A 21,142-nucleotide genomic window follows, 5' to 3' on the forward strand; every position below is an offset into this window, starting at 1 on the left:
TAATTTAAAAAGGACCCAAAATAATCAAATAGAGTCTTATTTCCTGACGTGGACCCATTTGGACTCTAGGATTGTGCTAACTACCCAAAATGTGCTGGTTTGTTGTCTGAGCATCCTCACACTTGTACTGAAGTAGCATTGTTACATTCCACATGTCTATCCCATGGAGGATGCTGTTGGTGATGAGAAGGGGTATGAGATAGAAAAAAGAGGCATGAACAGTCGGTCTGAGGCTATAGTCCAAGAAAGAATCTCTACAAGGACTCAGCACCAGCTGAGGCAGTGGTAGGGAATGCAAAATGCCTGAGCTTTTGCTGCAGCAATAATCAAGCCTTTTAGTTTAAAAGGTCCCCCCCCCTTTCATCTTCTGGCCTAAAATAAACAGAGATCTTGCTGATATAACAGAGCACTTCATTAACCAGAGGTGGTACTTAATATCAATACATATTGAAGGAAAGACATGTTATGGGTAACAGTAATGTAGATAATTGAGTTGTATGAGTAAAAATAGGTAGAATGAATTAAGACTAATGTACACCAACAGGGGAAATCCATTAACACTCATCAGTTAGATTCCTGTTTGTGTTTCTTTGTTAGTCCAGGAAGCCCTTTCAAATGGCTGATCCCTGTTGAAAGTTCTGCCTAGTACCCAGGGCCTTCCATGAATGCCAAAGGAATGAGTCATTCAAATAGAACTTCTAAAATTCAAGTGCAGCACTTTGCTTTTCCCTTTCCCTTTATTTTATTTTATTTTATTTTATTATTTTTGCAGTAAGCTCCAGTGACTGTGAAGTAATGATGACAAGGGAAATAAGAATGTAATCCTAATTAATTTGCTTTGAATTATTCCCCATTTACCAATATTGGCTTGGCTTGTCTTGAGTGGTGACCCAGGGTACCAGTACAAAGGTATAAATATATATACTCAAGGTCACTTGGCCAACCTATCATTTGTCATTCAAAGGTTAATTTAAAAGAAAAAACCAGGTTAGAAGCAATAAATTTAATAACATACTGTGATTTAACTTGGAAGTTTATTTGATGAGTTTTTTAAATCCTGAATTAACATTTTTCTCCTGCACTAAGGAGGTCTTATCTGCCAAATTGCACATGAACTGGCAAACCTAAAGGTCAGCAATATTCTTCTTATTTTTCTTTAGAGAGAGATTTTTGCTATAGGGCACGTGTGCTTCCCCGAGAGACAGAGAGACAGAAAATGAGAAGTCACCCCCCTCCCGGGGGAATGGCCACACCAAAATCTCTTTTCCTCCATTCTCCTCTTGGGATTTTGGGCACACATACACATGTGCCCATGAGTTTTAAGCCATCAGGTCTGCGACTCAAACTGCAGTTGACTATGTGGGAGTCCTGTGATGTAACCATTACACTGTCTGCTGGTACCATCTCAGCAATATTCTAAATTTCATAGTGTGGGGATAGATTGGGGGGGATGCAATAAAAGATTGAGAGAAAGATTGAAACAAGAATAGAAGTATAAAAATACCCTCAGCCAAGACCATCCATTAGTCACCCCATTTTGAATCTACCTTTCCCTAAGAATTGTATTATTTAATCATTCTTACATGCCATGATTCCTTGCCCCCCTCCCAAAAAAATCTCTCCTGCTTACTTCAGCATGTTGTACCTTCTCTTTATTTGACCATCTCAATGGACATAGCCCACCACTGAGATCAACAGCTATGAGCTTTGTTCATTTCTATATCTCTGACATTTAGCCATGTTATCCTGTGCATACCAGAAATTCACTCGATACTTGAGGACTGAATTAATGAGTGGATGAGCTGACTTCTATTAACACAGATGGAACTGATGTTTTTCTAATAGGTAGAACTCACCTTCTGTAGTAAAAGGAATGTTACATGGCCAACTTAGTGGCATAGCAATAGCACACTGCTCAAGTGATGCCAGACTGATATGGAAGATAACAAGTTTGGTTCCCCAGTCAACCTGGGTATGCCAGTCATACATGCCTTTGATCTTGATACTGGCTGGCTGAGATGGCTACAAAGGAATGGATCATGGTGGGAGACTCTGTTGAGAGTCTTAGTCTCTTGTTCTCTCTCTCTCTCTCTTATGAAAGAAATATATAAACCTTTAATAAAAAGAATGTTACATATAAAATTAGTCATAAGCAAGGACCTTTAGCGACATTCTTCTTTGCTTTGCTTTTGCCTACCCTAGTTGTTATTCTATTCTTGCTTTCTATGCCTCCCAGCCTGATAGCCTTCCTGCTCAGATTTCCCTGGTCAACAGTAATATGGTAGGCTGTGGTGGAACACTAAACACTATATTCCCAACCTTTGCTGAATGTTCACTGTGTGCCAGATACTGGCAGCACTGTGCTAGGCACTTGTTAAAGGAACATTGGTAAATGAACAGCTGCACTCTTTGTACCTACTTCGTATCTTTTGGATTTATGATTTCACTCACAGAATGTTGAACTGCAAGCCACCTTCAAGGTCTTCAGATCTAACCTCCTTGAGTATAATGGAGCTCATATTTTTAAAGGATTTATTGTTTCGAGACACTTCATATACTAACAACTCTATGAGATAGGTATTCTTGTTATCTACACTTAACTTTAACATATGAGATATCTGAGACACAGATGTTAGATAACTTCCTCAGGGTCAAACAGCTAAGAAGTATTACAGCCAGGATTCAAACTCCAGTTTTGCAGACTTCAAAGCCTGCCCCAAAATAGGAAAGGTCATGTTGCTGAAGCCTAGCTCTTCTGGGTCTAATTTGTGTGTTTATTTTGCTTTGCTATACTGCTATTTAGCCACACTGAAGTTTCTTTTGGGTGTACTTTCTTATTTAGAAGCACTTGTTTCCCTCAGCATGACTGTTCATTCCTCCAGGCAGGGAAAGCATTATTTCTAGGTTGCCTCCTTCCTCAAGAGTTCACCCCAGCTTTACCTTCAGTAAATAATGGACTATGTGGTAAGTTCCTTAGCTTGCTCCTGGGATCTGCTTGTATTCATTCTCTAGTACCATATGTGGCTCCAAGATTGGAAGGAGCCAGAAAATAAAATTTGGGGTAAGAAGTCACCTTACCATCTGCTTTCTGCTTTGTTCTCTCCAATACAGATTGAAGATGGGGGCAAGGCAGACTTGTCCCAGAAGATGAGGACTGGTGATGAGCTAGTGAATATAAATGGCACTCCATTGTATGGCTCCCGCCAAGAAGCTCTTATCCTCATCAAAGGCTCCTTCCGAATCCTCAAGCTGATTGTCCGGAGGTAAGGTACAGGGAGATTTGTTGTAAGATGCACAGGCCATTGGAATTACTTGATTTGTCATGATAGAGTCATGTCTCTCTCAATATCCTCAAGGAATAACATTTTATGTGAACAGCCTTTGGCAGACAAGTAATGCAGAATGGCATAGAGGAAATGGCCTTTAAATAAAATCCTAGCAATTCCATGAACTAACTACATCACCTAGCATAAGCTAATTTTACACCTGAAAGACTCAATTTCCTTGTTTGCTATTGAGAGGACTAAATGACTCAATACAAATCAAGCACCTACATAATCTAGCAGATTTTTCCTTCATTTTGTCATTATTATTTTAATATTACATTTAATCAAATTTATCTTGCTTGTAAAGAGAATTTGCCCAACATGAAAGCCAACTCAGACCAGTTCAGCTGAGGATACTATACACGTTATCATCAATAGGTAATAAACCATTTTTCTGAGTTCCACAAGTGTCTTACCTCTATTTTTTCTCCCTGATTTCCTCCCCAATATTCTTCCCTTCTCTCCCCGCTCTGCATTGTCTTCAGCATCCATAACTATTTTCATGCTTTTTTCCTTTTTTTATTTATATTTTAAAATACATTCTATTACATTATTTAGCTTGCAAAGTGATCATTTCAGTATGTGAACATTTCTCCCCGGTCCAGTTGATCAAAATATAACAACACTACCTCCCGGTCTCAACAATGGTGTCTCCATATCCCTCCTCCAAATGTTTTTCCCCAGTCCCCATCCACGCCAGATCCGGCATTCACACCCATCTCTTCTGTTTGTACATCCTTTAGCATGTCAGTTTCAGTTATAGATTGCAGACACTCGGTGTATATTAAGTGGAGACATACAGTGTCTCTCCTTCATAGCTTGGCTTGCTTCACTCAGCTGTAAATCTTCCATATTCTTCCACTTTCTGTCAAAAGCCAGGGATTTGTTGTTTTACATGGCTAAATAGTATCCCATAGAGTATATGTGCCACAGTTTTTTAATCCATTCATCCATACGGGGGCATTTGGGTTGGTTCTATGTCTAAGCAATCATAAAAAGTGCTGCAATATTCATTGATGTGCAAGCACTTTTCCAATGAAGAATTATTCTGTCCTTTGGGTAGATGCCAAGGAATGGGATTGCTGGCAGTTCTATTTGTAGACTTTTGAGGAATCTCCAAATTGTTCTCCACAGTGGTTGGACTGATTTACATTCCCACCAGCAGTGTAAGAGAGTTCCCCTTTCACTATACCCCCACCAACACTTATCATTTTTTTGTGTTTTTAATCTTATTCATTCTGACTGGGGTTAGGTGGTATCTCACTGATGTTTTGATCTGCATTTCCCTTACAATGAGTAATTTACAAAAATATTTTCCTATTCTGAGGGCTGTCTGTTCACACTAATCACTCTGTCTTTTGCCATGCAGAAACTTCTTAGTCTGATGTAATCCCACTTGTCTATTTTAGGGATCATAGACTGTGCGTCGGGAGTCTTCTTTAAGAAGTTTTTCCCTACCCCAATGTCTCCCAGAATTTCCCCAGTGTTTTCTAGAAGCAGTTTAATAGTTTGGGGTCTTATATTTAGATCCTTGATCCACCTTGGCTTGAAACTATTTCATGCTTTTATGCCCTCCAATCTTTTGGTTTTTACCATAGAGTGCAGATAGTCCATGCATATTAAGAGGAGACATACAATATCTTTCTTCACTTGCCTCACTCAGTAATAAAGCTTCCATATTTGACCACATTCTATCAAACGCCAGGTTCTTTTTTTTTTTTTTTTTTTTTTGGCAGAAGTGTAGTCCATCGAGTATATGTGCCACATTTTACCAATCCATTCATCTGTTCGTGGACATTTGGGTGGGTTTCATGTCTTAGTAATCGTGAATAATGCCACAATAAACATAGATGTGCAAACACCTTTCTGACTGAGCATTCTTCTGTCTTTCGGGTAGATACCCAGAAGTAGGATTGCTGGATCAAATGGTAGTTCTATTTGTAGATCTTTGATAAATCTCCATATTGTTTTCCACAGTGACTGGGCCAATTTACATTCCCACTAACAGTGTAGTAGATTTCCCCTTTCATCTAACCCCACCAACACTTATCATTTTTTTATATGTTTAATCTTCGCAATTATGAGAAGGTTTAGGTGGTATTTCATTGTGGTTTTAATCTGTGTCTCCCTTATGATGAGGGATGTTGAGAATTTCCTCATATACTTTTTTGTTCATGTGTTTTCCTTAGAGAGTTTTTTTGTTCAGCTAATTTTTCCATCTTTAAATTGGGTTAATCATTTTTTTCTGGTAAGCCACTTGAGTTCCCTGTATATTCTTGTTTATCAGACCCTTATTTGGGCATAGTTTACAAAAATATTCTCCCATTCTAAGGGGTGTTGATTCATACTAATTACTGTGTCCTTTGCTGTGCAGAGACTTCTTAATCTGATATAGTCCCACTTGTCTATTTTAGGGATTATTGCCTGTATTTTTGGAGTCTTATTTAAGAAGTCTTTGCCTACTGCAATGTATCCCAGTGTTTCCCCTGTGTTTTCCACTAGTACTTTTATAATTTGAGGTCCTAGATTCAGATCTTTGATCCATTTTGAGTCAATTTTTGTTAATCGTGAAAGACGGGAATCCAGTTTCATCTTTCTGCAGGTAGATACCCAGTGTTTCAGGCACCATTTGCTAAAGAGGTTTTTCTCTTCCCACTGGATTGACTGGTATCCATTGTCAAAAATCAGTTGGCTGGGGAACCAGCAGTTAGCATAATGGCTATGTTGCTGAACTCCCACGTAGTCGACCGTGGTTCGCGTCCTGGACCCAGTGGCTTAAAACCCATGCCAGGCGCGTGTGCATGCGTGCCCAGGATCCCGAGAAGAGAATGGAGGAGAAGGGATTGCAGCATGGCCATTCCCTCTGGGGGGTGATTTCTCGCTTTCTGTCTCTCTGTCTCTGTCTGTCTGGTGAGCGCACGCGCCCTATAGTGAAAAACCTCTCAAAAAAAAATCAGTTGGCTGTAAGCTTTGGGGGTTATTTCTGGGGCATCTGTTCTATTCTGTTGGTCCACCTGTCTGTTTTTGTGCCAATACCAAGCTGTTGTGATTATCACAGCTTTATAGTATATTTTGGGGTCAGGGAGTGAGATGCCGTGCCCTCTTTACTCTTCTTGTGCATGATTGCTTTGGCAGTATGAGTTCTTTATCATCCCAGACAAATTCTATGATTGTCTTTTGTAGATCTGTGAAAAATGTCTCTGGTATTGATTTGGATTGCATTGAATATGTAGATTAATTTAGGTAGAATTGTCATTTTGATTATATTCATTCTTACTAGCCAGGAACATGGGATGTCCTTCCACTGTTTTATATCATTTTCAATTTTTTTTAAGATATTCATAGTTTTCTTTCTAAAGGTCTTTGACTTCCTTAGTTAGCTTTATTCCTAGATATCATATATATTTTGTGGCTGTGGTCAAAGGGATTCCTTTCTTCACTTCTACCTTATTCAACTTGTTCATATATAGAAATGCTATAGATTTTTGAATGTTGATTTTGTATCCTGCCACAATATTGTATTCACTTATTACTTTGAGAAGTGGGAGGTTTCCTTCCTTTTGAATCTTTAGAAATAATTAGAATAGAGGGACCAACAGTTGGTGTAATGGCTATGTCACTGGACTCTCATGTAGTCAACTGTGGTTTGAGTCCTGGACATGGCGGCTTAAACTCACGCTTGGCGTGTATGTGTCTGTGATCAAGATCCCAAGAGGAGAATGGAGGAGAAGGGATTGCTACGTGGCCATCCCCCCTGAGGGGTGATTTCTCGCTTTCTGTCTCTCTGTCTCTTTCTGGCGAGCGCACATGCACTATAGCTAAAACCTCTATTAAAAAACAAAGAAATAATTTGAATAGAAAGGGGTTAACTTATCTTTAAAAATTTTATAGAATTCAGAAGCAAAGTCATCAGGACCAGGGCTTTTCTTTGTTGGGAGGTTATTTATTAACTGATTCAATCTCATGGTTTGTTATGGATCTATTCAGGTTTTCTATGTTCTCCTGATTCAATCTTGATAGATTATATGCATACAGAAATTTGTCCATCTCCTCCATGTTCACATTTTTGTTGGCATACAGTGGCTCATAGTATCCTCTAATGATGTTTTGTATTTCTATTGTGTTTATTGTAATGTTACTTTTTTCATTACACATTTGATTTATCTGGCTTCTTTCTTCTTCATCAATATAGCCAATGGTGTGTCAATCTTGTTAATATTTTCAAAGAACCAGCTTTTGCTTTCATTAGTTTTTCTATAGTATATTTCGTTTATTTTCTATTTCATTATTTATGCTCAAATCTTTAGTTATTACTTTTCGCCCTGCCTTTTTTTGTTGTTGTTATTGTTATTTTTCCAATTCCCTGAGTCATGATGTAAGGTTGTCTATTTGCCACCTTTCTATCTTTTTGTTATGTACAGTAATTGCTATGAATTTCACTCTTATATCTGCTTTTGCAATGTCCCATAGATTATGGAAACTTATGTACTCATCATCATTTGTTTCCATAAATTTTTTTGATTTAAGACTTCATTTCTTTGGTAGTTAAGAAGGAGGGTGTTTAGTTTCCATGTGTTTGTTTATTTTCAAGTATTTTCTTGAAATTAATATCAAGTTTATTTATCATGGTCAAAAAAGATGCTGAATATAGTTTCTATGCCTTTGAATCTGTAAAGACTTGACTTGTCCCCTATCATATGATCAATATTTGGAAAGGTTGTAGGCAGGAGTGAGAATAATATATATTTTGTGGTCTTAGTGTGGAAAGTTTTATAGCTATCTGTCAAATCCATTTTATTTATAGAATCATTTAGGTCCTGTATCTCCCTGCTAGTTTTTTTATCTAGAATATCTGTCTAAAGGAGGTAATGGGGTGTTGAGATCCCCAACGATTATAGTGTTGCAACCTATTTCTCATTTTATCTCTAGCAGTCTTTCTTTCACATATTTAGGTTCTCCTGAGTTGGGTGCATAGATATTTATAAGCTATGTTTTCCTGATGAATTAGCCCATTTATTATTATATATTGTCACATTTATAAATATATAATATCCTTTTTTGTTTCTTCTTGCAGTTTTTGTCTCAGAGTTTATTTTGTCTGAAATCATCATCACAACTCCAGCCCTTTTTGATTTCCATTTGCATGGGTTATCTTTTTCTACCTCTTCACATTTAGTCTATGAATGTCTTTATCTATAAGGTGCATTTCTTGTAGGCAGCAGGAAGAGGATATTTTTTGTTTTCATTAAGCCAGTCTGTGTCTTCATTGGAGAATTTAATCCCTTAATGTTCCGTGTTATTATCAATATTTCCAGACATGTTCCTATCATTAAGTGAGCCATTTCGTTGGTTGTTTTTTGTTCTCTTATATCTGTCTGTCTGATGTTAGTTTTCCTGGTATAGCACTCCCTTCAGAACCTCTTGAAGAGCTAGTCAGGAGTTGGCAAATTCCTTCAGGTTTTGTTTATCTGAGAGTGTTTTTATCTTTTTTCCCATATGAAGGATAATCTTTTTTTGGAGAGGTTTTTGCTATAGGGCACGTGCACTCACCAGAAAGACAGAGAGACGGCGAGAATTCACCCCTCAGAGGGGACAGTCACTCTGCAATCCCTTCTCCATTCTCCTTTTGTGATCTTGGGCATGCACGCACACACGCTCGGCATGAGTTTAAGTCACCAGGTCCATTACTCAAACCACAGACGACTACATGGTAGTCCAGTGACATAGCCATTATGCCAACTGCTGGTCCCAGAATTGTTTTTCATTTAACACTTTTAGTATATTTCTCCACTCTTTCATTGTCTGCATTGTTTCTGACAAGAGGTCTGATGTTAGCCTGATGGGATAACCCTTTGTAAGTAACTTGACATTTTCTCTCTTGTCAATTTTAATATCTTTTCTTTGTCTGTTGTTTTGGCCAATCTGGCTATGATGTGTGGTGGAGAAGATATTCTTGGGTTGATTCTATTTGGGGTCCTATGTATTTCTTTGGTCTGGATATTTGAATGCCTTTCTAGATTTGGAAAGGTTTCTCCCAGGATTTCATGGAAGGAAATATCAGTACCCTTATTATTTTCTTCCACTTCTGGGATACCAATTATCCAGATGTTTGGGTGCTTGATGGTATTTATTATTTCTTTTATATTATCCTCACTTTTCTTGGTTTTTTTTTTTTATTTCCTCAGTCTTTTTGATAATTTTTTTCTAGGTCAGAGGTTTTGTCTTCTGCACTCAAGATTCAATCTTCTTCATGTTCTAATCTACTTAAATATGTTCAAGGGAGATTTTAATTTCTTGTATCACATTCTTTATCTATAACAATTCCATTAGATTCTTCTTTAAATATCAGTAACCTTATTATTTTCTTCCACTTCTGGGATACCAATTATCCAGATGTTTGGGTGCTTGATGGTATTTATTATTTCTTTTATATTATCCTCACTTTTCTTGGTTTTTTTTTTTTATTTCCTCAGTCTTTTTGATAATTTTTTTCTAGGTCAGAGGTTTTGTCTTCTGCACTCAAGATTCAATCTTCTTCATGTTCTAATCTACTTAAATATGTTCAAGGGAGATTTTAATTTCTTGTATCACATTCTTTATCTATAACAATTCCATTAGATTCTTCTTTGTGGTGTCTATTTCTTCTTTCAAGTCATAAAAGGACTTCCTCATCTCCTCGAGATCATTGTCTCTTTTCTCTTGCATTTCATTTAGTCTGGTCACTATAAATATTCTGAATTGTTTATCTGACATTTCATGAATTCCATTGTGTTGTATGATTATGAAGAATTGTTGTTTTCCCTTGGGGGAGAGACATTTTGTTGATTGCTCATATTTCTGGGGCCTCTGTGATGGTTTCTAGTCATCTGGTGATCTATACTTTCCCTCCTAAATTCTTTGAGGTATTTCTGAGTGTTCAAAGGTATTTGGGAGTAGGCATTTGGCAATCTCACTTCTCCTCTACTTCCCAACTGTTCACCAGTACCTTGCGTTGTGGTCACTGGTCCTGGGTGACCCAAAGTCCTCCCAGTTTCTAGAGAACAGATGTGGTAAAACTGAGTTGCTGTGCTTCAATTCAGAAACAATGTGCACCAAGAGCTTTAGAAAACATGGAAGTCCTGAGAGTCCAAAGGCAAGTGGAGGAGAGGATGAGCCAGGGCTCCCAGCAGTAAAGCCTTCCAGCTGCAGGAAACCTGCCATATGGTGCCATATAGCAAGGTCTTTCACTCAAATGGGTGTCAAGATGGGGCAGTAAGGGACACAAGATCTTCTTAAAGTCTTAAGCAACACACCCGAGAGTCCAGAAGTAAGTGTGGGAGGGTATAGCAGATTTTTTTTTTTTTTTTGCTTCCTCCTCCTTAACAGGCTGCAACTGATCAACCATGTTATCAGTTGAGATTTAGAGACTACTGCCAGCCATGGTAGGTACTCTGGAGAATGTGTCAAATCTTAGGATGGAAACCCTGCCCTTGAGTATACATTCTAATAGGGGAGAAAAGACACACATATGTCAAATTAATTACCAATGCATTTTTCAAAAAGCAATAAATGGGATTTATAGTGTAATGTGTGACCATTAGATGGATTGTTCAGGCAGAAATTGTTATTAGAGTTAATGAGAATGAGCAATAACTTCAGAAGGGACTGATATGGTGAGAGTTGATTGAGGAGATGAAATCTAAGCTAAGGAATGGATATAATTTTAAAAATTAACCACAAAAAAAGGAGAAAAGGCATTCCAGGTAAATAGAGTGCAGTAAGCATGTGAGGGCATATTCGAACGCAGCCATTTTGCTGCCACCCAAACATCTGCCTATGGTGAGCTTTCTATATGGCCTTTATTTTATTTTGTCACTGCATCTTTGTTTGTACTACTAAAGCTTATACTTCTCCATTTTGATTGGTTCATTTCCAAGTTTCTCTACCTTAATTATTCTAGAAGAAAAAATGTAAAAGCATATTCCTGTAGTACTGTTTCTCTCTCTGGCTACTGCTTCAACTTCCACCTTTTTTACATGCTCAGTTTCAAAGGGGAAGACTCTTCTTCCCCTTTGAAAGAAGTGAACACTTCTTTGCTTGCCATTTAGGTTTCTATTCCCCCCATCTGAATTTGACTCTCCAGAGCTCAGCTGAAACTACTCTGTCCAAAGACTCAAATTATTTCCTAACTGCTGAAGTCAATGGATTATCTTCTCTCTCTCTTTTTTGGGGGGGAGCATGACGTTTAAAATTTTTTTTCATTTGTTTATTTTTACAATTTTTCCACAAACATTTACTTTACATATCAAAAACATTTTTGCTCATACTCCATAGTTCTTGACAGTTAATAAACAACTTTCAGAATTTTAGAATACTGAATTTTAAAGATAATGTTTAAAATATTTCTTAGAATTTTGTTTTTGACTCTATAACAGCAGAGACAATATGGTTTTAAAGATTTTTGAGAAAATATTTACATGTTATCTATTCAAATTGTTGAAAAGCAAATGCCCATCACACTAGTCACACATAAACCTTCTCAATTCAGCCCTGTCTACCAAGTATTCTGTGATACACCATCTACTAGCAAAGATCAGTCTCTTTTTATTCTTTCAAAATCTTTCTCAAGATAATCCTCTGATGTCGTTGCTCTTTTGCAATCTCTATGGACTACAAAGCTGAACTGGAAAAGTCCAGGTTATTTTATGTTATAAATTCTTTTGTGTATTTTCTCTAAACCTCTCTGCCAGGCAGAACAATTTATGGTGCCAGGCCCTCTTTCTAAGAGCTTCTGTTGACTTACTTGAGATCCATGTTAGTTCCATAGTTTTCTGATTAACCTTCAGGTATGACATTCCAGTCAAAGCCCTGTCTAATAACGAGTATTTCCAGTTTCTGATTTAATGCAACAAGCATTATTGAATTTATGCAAATAACCCTTCTGCCACAGAATAAGAATACTCCTGAATATTTTCAATTCCAGAGGAGTAAGGAAGGAAGAAAAGTTTATGTTTCCATTTAAAGAAACAAACAAGAAAAATATTTTAACAAATTGCTAAACCAATCAACAACTCAAAAGAAAGTAAAATGCTTAAGCAGGGGTAACAAAGCATAGTAAAAAAAAAGAAATCAGTAATGTTTTACTCAAAAGTAATAAAATTCTATCTCGTGATTTCATTCTTATGTTCAAACTCTCCTCTGTTGAATATGCAGTGTAACTGTGGTTCAAACTAACATTCAATGTTATTACTGATATTTCTTGTCCCTAGCATTAAATTGGTCATTTTCTTGGTTGCCTTTTGTTCTCTTATTACTGTATGTGTCTTTAGGTCTCCTGGTAGAACACTCCTTTCAGAACTTCTTGAAGAGTAGGTTTTCTGTAGGCAAATTCTTTCAGATCTTGTTTATCTGAGAATTTATTTATCCTTTCTTTCTATATGAAAGATAATCTTGCTGGGTATGCTATTCTTGGTTGAAACTGTTTTTCACATAACACTTTGAATATGTTTTTCCATTATTTTCTTGCTCGTATTGTTTCTGATGAGAGGTCTGAGGTTGACCTGATTGGACAACCTTTATAAGTGACCCAATGTTTCTCTCTTACCAATTTTAATATCTTGTCTTTGTAGATTTGACCAGTCTGGCTATGATGTGCCTTGGAGAAGTTCTTCATGGGTTGATTCTATTAGGGGTCCTTTGTATTCCTTGGGTCTGGATATCTGAATGCCTCTCTAGATTTGGAAAGTTCTCTTCCAAGATATCATGGACTACGTTATCAATGCCCTTATTAGTTTCCTCACCTTCTGGGATACCAGTTATCCAGATGTTTGGGTGCTTAATGCTGTCTAGTATTTCTCGTATAGTATTCTCATTTTTTTAGGATTATTTTCACAGTTTTTTTGGTTGTTTTTTTCTGGATCAGAGGTTTTGTCTTCAAAATATGAGATTCGATTTTCTGCATATACTAATTTGTTTTTAATATTCAAGTGAGGTTTTTGATTTCATGAATGGCAGCCTTCATCTCTAATAGCTCCATTTGATTCTTTTTTTATGGTGTGCATTTCTTCTTTCAGGTCATGCAAGAACTTCAACACCTCCTGGATCTCATTGTCTCTTTTCAGATGCATCTTTGGGAATTCATTATCTCTCAGCTCTTACATCTTGTTTAGTTTTGTCACTATGAATATTCTGAATTCTCTATGAGACATTTCCATGAGTTCTACTATACTGTCTGTAGATAATGAGGGATTGTTCTTTTCCCTTAGGGGAAAAATATTTTCTTGATTTCTCATGATTCTTATGTCTCTGTGGATGTTTCAGGTCATTCTGTGACAAAAATCTAACCTACACTGTGTTTCACAATGTGGTATCCACAGAAAGATTAGGAGTTTGAATATATAAAAAGAAATTTCTTCATTAAAGCAGGAGGTCCAATAAGCTGTGAGGATTTCAATGACTCTGAAAGTGTTCAGATGCTTGGCTACTGTGCACATATTCTTATGTCTCTGTGGATGTTTCAGGTCATTCTGTGACAAAAATCTAACCTACACTGTGTTTCACAATGTGGTATCCACAGAAAGATTAGGAGTTTGAATATATAAAAAGAAATTTCTTCATTAAAGCAGGAGGTCCAATAAGCTGTGAGGATTTCAATGACTCTGAAAGTGTTCAGATGCTTGGCTACTGTGCACATAGGCCTATCTAGACATTCAGTGTATGGAGAGTGAAGCTTAGAGTGGAAAAGTAAGAATTAAAAAACTTAGCAGAAAAGAAAAAAAAACTAGAAAAAATACTAACAAAATACAAGGAAAAAAATTTTTTACACGTAAAAAATGAAAAGTGTGTGGCAGAGAGACAGACAGCTAGAGACAGAGAAACGACAGAGGTTGCCCTACCTTGTCTGAATATTTCGAGAGTCTATGAGATAGAGTTGAGAGCATAGCTTTTCTGAATACACCAGGACACACCTCAGTTTTAAAATGGCTTCTGAAATTAGCAAGTGAAAGACCCAAGGTAAGGAAAAGTGATTGAAAATTTTAAAAAATAATAATAACTTACAAAGAGAGAGAGTATGAGACAGGCAGAGAGACAGACGTTCAGAGACAGAGAAAAGACAGAGGTCGCCGTACCTTGTCTGAATATTTTGGGAGTCTAGATGGAGTTTAGAGCATAGCTTGCCTGAATACGCCAGGACACACCTCAGTTTTAAAATACCTTCTGAAATTAGCAAGAGAAGAAAAAGCCCAAGGTAAGGAAAAGTGGTTGAAGAATTAAAAAAAAAAAATTAAAGAGAGAGAGAGTGTGAGATAGACGGAGTGACAGACAGCCAGAGACAGAGAAAAGACAGAGGTCTCCCTAATGTGTATAAATATTTCAGGAATCTAGGAGATGGAGTTTAGAACATAGCTTTCCTGTACATGCCAGGACATACCTCGGCTTTAAAATGGCTTCTGAAATTAGCAAGTAAAAGAAAAGGCCCAAGGTGAGAAGAAGTGGTTGAAAAATTTTAAATATAAAAACTTAAAAATTTAAAGAGAGAGTGCAAGATAGATGGAGAGACAGACAGCCAAAGAAAAAGACTGAGGTCGCCCTATTTTGTCTGGATATTTTGGGAGTCCAGGAGATGGAATTTAGAGCTTAGCTTCCCTGAACATGCCAAGACACACTTCTGCTTTAAAATGGCTTCTGAAATTAGCAAGTGAAGAAAATACCCAAGGTGAAGATAATTGGTTGAAAAATTTAAAATAAAAAAAAAAAATTAGGGACCAGCAGTTGGCATAATGGCTATGTCGCTGGACTCCCACGTAGTTTAACCACAGTTCGCGTCCCAGACCTGGTGGCTTAAACTCATTCCAGGCTCATGTGCATGTGTGCCCAAGATCCCAAGAGGAGAATGGAGGAAAAGGGATTGTGGCATGGCCATCTCCCCTGGTGGGCGATTTCTCACTTTCTGTCTCTCTCTGTCTTTCTGGCGAGCACATGCACCCTGTAGCAAAAACCTCTCAAAAAATGAAAAATTTAAAAACAGAGAAAGGGTGAGACAAACAGAGAGACAGACAGCCAGAGATAGAGAAGAGTCAGAGAGTGCTCTACCTTGTCTGAATATTTCAGGAGTCTAGGAGATAAAGTTTAGAGCATATCTTCTCTAAACACACCAGGACACACCTCAGCTTTAAAATGGCTTCTGAAATTAGCAAATGAAAGAAAAGACTCAAGGTGAGGAGATTTGGTTGAAAATTTTAAAATAATAATAATAATAATTTACAGAAAGAGAGAGTGCAAGACAGAGAGACAGACATTCAGAGACAGAGAAAAGACTGAGGTCGCCCTACCTCGTCTGAATATTTTGGGAGTCTAGATGGAGTTTAGAACATATCTTGCCTGAACACGCCAGGACACACTTCAGTTTTAAAATGGGTTCTGTAATTAGCAAGTGAAGAAAAGGCCCAAGTAAGTAAAAGTGGTTAAAGAATTAAAAAAAAAATTAAAGTGAGAGAGAGTGTGTGAGACAGATGGAGAGACAGATAGCCAGAGACAAGGAAAAGACAGAGGTCTCTCTAACATGTCTGAATATTTTGGGAGTCTAGGAGATGGAGTTTAGAGCATAGCTTCCCTGCACACGCCAGGACACACCTTAGCTTTAAAATGGCTTCTGAAATTAGCAAGTGAAAGAAAAGTTCCAAGGTGAGAAGTGGTTGAAAAATTACAAAATAAATAAATAAATAGAAATGTAAAGACAGAGAGAGAGTGTGAGACAGATGGAGAGACAGATAGCCAGAGACAAGGAAAAGACAGAGGTCTCTCTAACATGTCTGAATATTTTGGGAGTCTAGGAGATGGAGTTTAGAGCATAGCTTCTCTGAACAAGCTAGAACACACCTTAGCTTTAAAATGACTTGTCTGAATATTTCAATAGTCTAGGAGATGGAGTTTAGAGCAAGCTTTTCTGGATATGTCACGACACATCTCAGGTTTAAAATGGCTTCTTGTCTGAATATTTCAGAAGTCTAGGAGATTGAGTTTAGAGCATAGCTTCCCTGTAAACAACAGGACACACCTCAGCTTTAAAATGGCTTCTTATCTGAAAATTTCTTAATTATCTTTAATCTTTACTTCATATGAGTTATATGAGGAGAATTGATAAACCTTGTAGACAAATGAAATTAAAGTTTGAATTTTGAAGCGAAACATTCTTGAAATCCATGTTTGTTTGTTTTGTTTTGTTTTGTTTTTTTGAGAGATTTTCGCTACAGGGCGCATGCGCTCGCCAGACAGACAGAGAGAGACATAGAGACAGAAAGCGAGAAGTCACCCCTCAGAGGGGATGGTCACTCCGCAATCCCTCCTCCTCCATTCTCCTCTCGGGATCTTGGGCAGGCATGTACACGCGCCCGGCGTGAGTTTTAAGCCATCGGGTCCGGGACACGAACCGCGGCCGACTACATGGGAATCCAGCGACATAGCCATTACGCTAACTGCTGGTTCCCAAAATCTATGTATGTTTTTTATCAACTGTATTCTCCATGAACTTTTTGAAAACTCCTCATAGTTGTCATTTGACATTTTCCCTCTAGATTATGTCCTTGTTTATGAAATTTAGTTTCAAGATGCTTTGTTTCCTTGTTCTTTTCATTTCGTTTCCTTTCTTTCTTTCATATTTTTGCCATAGGGCACATGTGCTTGGTGAAGAGAGACAGAGAAAGAAAGTGAGAAGTCAACCACCAGGGAGACAACCACACTGGAATCCTTTATCCTCCATTCTCCTCTTGGGATTCTGGCATGTAACACATGTGTCCAACATGATTGTCAAGCAACTGAGTCTGGGACTTGAATCATAGTCAGCTGTGAGGGTATCCAGTGCTATAACCACTGTGCCACCTGATGACCTCCATTTACTTTTTTTAAATCAGGTCCTTTTAGTACCTGTTCTTCCTCTGACCAGCCCTTATATGTTCGTGTTCTCCCTAGTTCCAGCATTTCTAACTTCATTAATATATTACTGAAAATGTCATCTGGTCCCACAGCTTCAATTATTATCAATATGTGGATGACTGTATCTCTTAGAACCCAGACCACATAACCAACCTTCTACTAGGTATTTTTACTTAGATGTCTCAAAAGCATTTCGAATGCATCAGGCTCAGAATCTAACATCATGTTTTTCTTCTCCCAAACTCCTTATCTCATTTACCAAAATCACTAGCACTTGGGCAGCAAATCCAAAAACACAGAATTCATCTTTAATTTTCCATTATATTCATGTTCTACATCCAAATGGCTAATTCTGAAGAGAGAATACTTAGATGGAAAGGGCTTAGAGTTCAGAAGGGTAGAGTTACAGAGGATCCCATTATTTCTTTTTTATTATTATTACATGATAGTAGCTAAGAATAAACCATGCCTAGCCATGTAGCTGGATAGAAAGTGACATGTGAAGTAATCTTTATGTATTAGGTATATTATCATTTACTCAATAATGGATTTCTCATGCTTTAAGTTTCAAATAAGACTTCTTGGAAGAGTAACATGGTGGATTTGGAAAAAAAAAAAAAAAGACATGGGACCAGCAGTTGGTATAATGGCTATGTCACTGGACTCCTATGTAGTTGATCGTGGTTTGAGTCCCGGACCCAGTGGCTTAAACTCACTCTAGGTACATGTGCGTGTGTGTCCAAGATCCCAAGAGGAGAATGGAGGAGAAGGGATTGTGGTGTGACCATCCCCCCTGGGGGGTGATTTCTTGCTTTCTGTCTCTCTGTCTCTCTCTGCCCTATAACAAAAATCTCTCAAAAAATAAAATCAAATAAATACAGAGGTACAGAGACATGGTGTCAGTCACCCCCAATAGGGTCTACATGCTGTGATTCACCCCAGTTTGAGATGGCTTAGATCAGAGGCATGCATGCGTACCCTGTGTTTTCAGGGATATCCCAGAATGTGAATCCAGGACCTTTCACATATGGGTCCAGTTGCACTACTGCTGTGCCACCACTTTTTCCAAATTTGGAAGATTGCTTTGTTTTAGAGTCAGATAGAGCTATGTATGGTACCTCCTAATTCCTTCACATGGGAAATTTTGGGTTGTTGGAAAAGTCATGATGCATTTTTGCAACTGATGGCACTAGTTCATTTTTGGAAGTACTAGAGTCATTCACATCCATGTTATTGCTATGTCATTTGACAGTTGACCAGTCTAGCTGCACTCTAAAAAGTAATTAAGCAATCTTGTTGAGTTTTGGAAATTTTACAACAAGTTGAGGATGGAAGGCCAAACTATATTTCACCATATTTTACTGTTTTACTTCCACAAAGGGAAGAACATGAATCAAGCTTATGAAAAGTTGCATTAAGTTAATAGTGACAATACTGTGTAAGAATGACATTGCCAACAATGGTTCATGAAATTACGTGCTGGTGATTTTTATCTGAACAATGCTCCTCAGTCAGGGTGGTCCACCAAGGTTTATGACAACATTGATGATTCAAACCCACATTACATGATATGAGAGATTGCAGAAACATTGAACGTCTATCATTCAAGCATTCACAACCACCTGAGGAAGCTGGGATATGTAAGCAAGCTCGATATTTAGGTTCCTCATGAACTCAAAGAAGTTCATTTGACAGTGTATATAAATATCTGTGATATGCTCATTAAATGTGAGGAAAATGATCCTATTTTTGAAGTGATTAATATCTGGTGATATAGAGAAGTGGAACAATGTGGTAGACAAGTGTTCTTGGTCCTGACATGATTCACCTCAAATGACATTGAAAACAGACATTCATCAGAGGAAGGCCATACTCTCAGTGTGGTGAGACTTTTAAAGCTGTTGTTTTCTTCAAACTCCTACCAAAAACCAAACAATCAATTTAAATGTGTACTGTTGGCAATTCACAGTTTGAACAAATCCATCATCCAGTAATGTCCAGAGCTCGTTAATCTTAAAGGAGTTGTGTTCCATTATGACAACACAAGACCACACACAAGTTTGATCACCTGTCAAAAATTATTGGAGCTTGGATGAGGCATGTAGTCATATCCACCATTCTTATCTGACTTTGCATCATCGGACTTTCTCTTTTTTCCTCTTTTCAAAACTCCTTGTGTGGTATAATGTTTGATTCAGATGAGGCTGTAAATCAGCACCGCACCTTGTTCAGTTTTTAGTTGAAAAAGATAGGTCTTTCTATGAATAAGGAATTTTGAAGCTTACTGAAAGATGGAAAAAGGTTATCAAACAAAATAAGCAACATATCATTGATTGATCTTTTTTTTTTAATAGAGATTTTTGTTATAGGGCACATGTGCTTGCTGGAGAGACAGAGACAGAAAGTGAGAAATAACCCTCCCCGGGGGGGGATCCCCACACTACAATCCCTTCTCCTCCATTCTCCTCTTGGGATCTTGGACACACGTGTACACACACCTGGCATGAGTTTTAAGCCACTGGGTCCGGGATTCAAACTATGTTTGACTACGTGGGAGTACAGTGATATAACCACTATGCCATCTGCCGGCATAGTGGTTATATCACTATGAAAAACAGAAAACATATGTCATAACTTTTGTAACAACCCAGCAGTAATTCCTATATAATGTCTGTATAATGGCATTATTGTGATGATTAAATTACATACTTTATATAAAATGTCTTTCATGGAATGGGTTATGTGGAATTTTAGTCCTGTTGCTTTCCCTAGGGTATTTTAAAAAATAAGGCATAGTTGGAGTAACTTAGCATTGTCAAATAGGGAGATCATCAGAGCCATAGTAAGCTTTGCAACTTAACCCCCAGAGAGTATGATTTGCTCGGAAACCATTAAGAGTAGCAAAGCTCTAAATAGGAAATAAAGACCTTTATGAGATACTGGTTGTACAGAGATACCAGCATTAAATGGGAATGTAGAACTCATCCACAAAAGCTTCTGAGCTGGTCACAAGAATAAGAGGGCTTAGGTGTTTCATCCATCCATCTTTCCTTAGTAAACTCCATGTCCATTTTTTTTCCCTACTATAACAATATCTACTATTACCAGTCACTCAAGAGTAGCTATAATCATGACCTTTGAGATAGCACGACCCTTTGTTTTTCATGTTGTTGACAGATCCTATGGTTTCCTGAACCTACAATGTCTACTCTTTCAGACCCCCACCATTTCAGCCCAGATTGGTTGAGGTGTTCAATGATCTAATTTATTAGGTGATGCTGCCCCCTTGTGGAAAACTTAATCTTCACATATGGACTATCCTATACCATTTCTATACCATTATAGAAAATTAATTCCTTATTGCTTAGTCCATGTTTTTCCTCAAATTTACAAAAGCACTTCTGGTATATAAAAGAAATGTTATTTCCTAGAAGTTTATGAATTCTCAGCCTAGGGGACCAGCCTTTAGCGTAATGGCTATGTCGCTGAACTCCCATGTAGTCAACCACGGTTCTGGTCCCAGACCCGGTGGCTTAAACTCATGCCAGGTGCATGTGTGTGCATGCCCAAGATCCCTAGAGGAGAATGGAGGAGAAGGGATTGCGGTGTGGCCATTCTACTGGGGGGTGATTTCTCTTTTTCTATCTCTCTGTCTCTTTCTTTCTGACGAGCACACATGCCCTACATCAAAAACCTCTCCAAAAAAAAGAGAGAAAACAAAACAAAACAAAACAAAACCACACAACCATGCAACCATGTTGATACAAACAGATTCATCTTATCCTTATAAAAGATACAAATCATATTGAAGATACTATATTCATGAACCATATTTTTCTGCAAAAACCTATAGGTATAGGGAAATAAAAAACTGTTAGCAATACAAAAAAAAAAAAAAAACCTCA

At 37.6% G+C, this 21,142-nt stretch overlaps 1 protein-coding gene across 1 annotated transcript in view; it reads left to right on the forward strand.

Moving 5' to 3' along the window:
• Positions 1 to 3,111: 3,111 nt before the first annotated feature.
• Positions 3,112 to 21,142, forward strand: part of SHROOM4 (shroom family member 4) — a gene marked incomplete at its 5' end in the record, with an annotated part of 157,321 nt that continues 139,290 nt past the window's right edge. Inside the window, 1 exon segment of the mRNA XM_014583015.2 lies at positions 3,112 to 3,263. Within this exon segment, the coding sequence (XP_014438501.1) occupies positions 3,112 to 3,263 (152 nt within the window).

Source organism: Tupaia chinensis, unplaced genomic scaffold, assembly GCF_000334495.1.
Source record: "Tupaia chinensis unplaced genomic scaffold, TupChi_1.0 Scaffold143978_1, whole genome shotgun sequence".
In the NCBI taxonomy this organism is placed as follows: domain Eukaryota; kingdom Metazoa; phylum Chordata; class Mammalia; order Scandentia; family Tupaiidae; genus Tupaia; species Tupaia belangeri.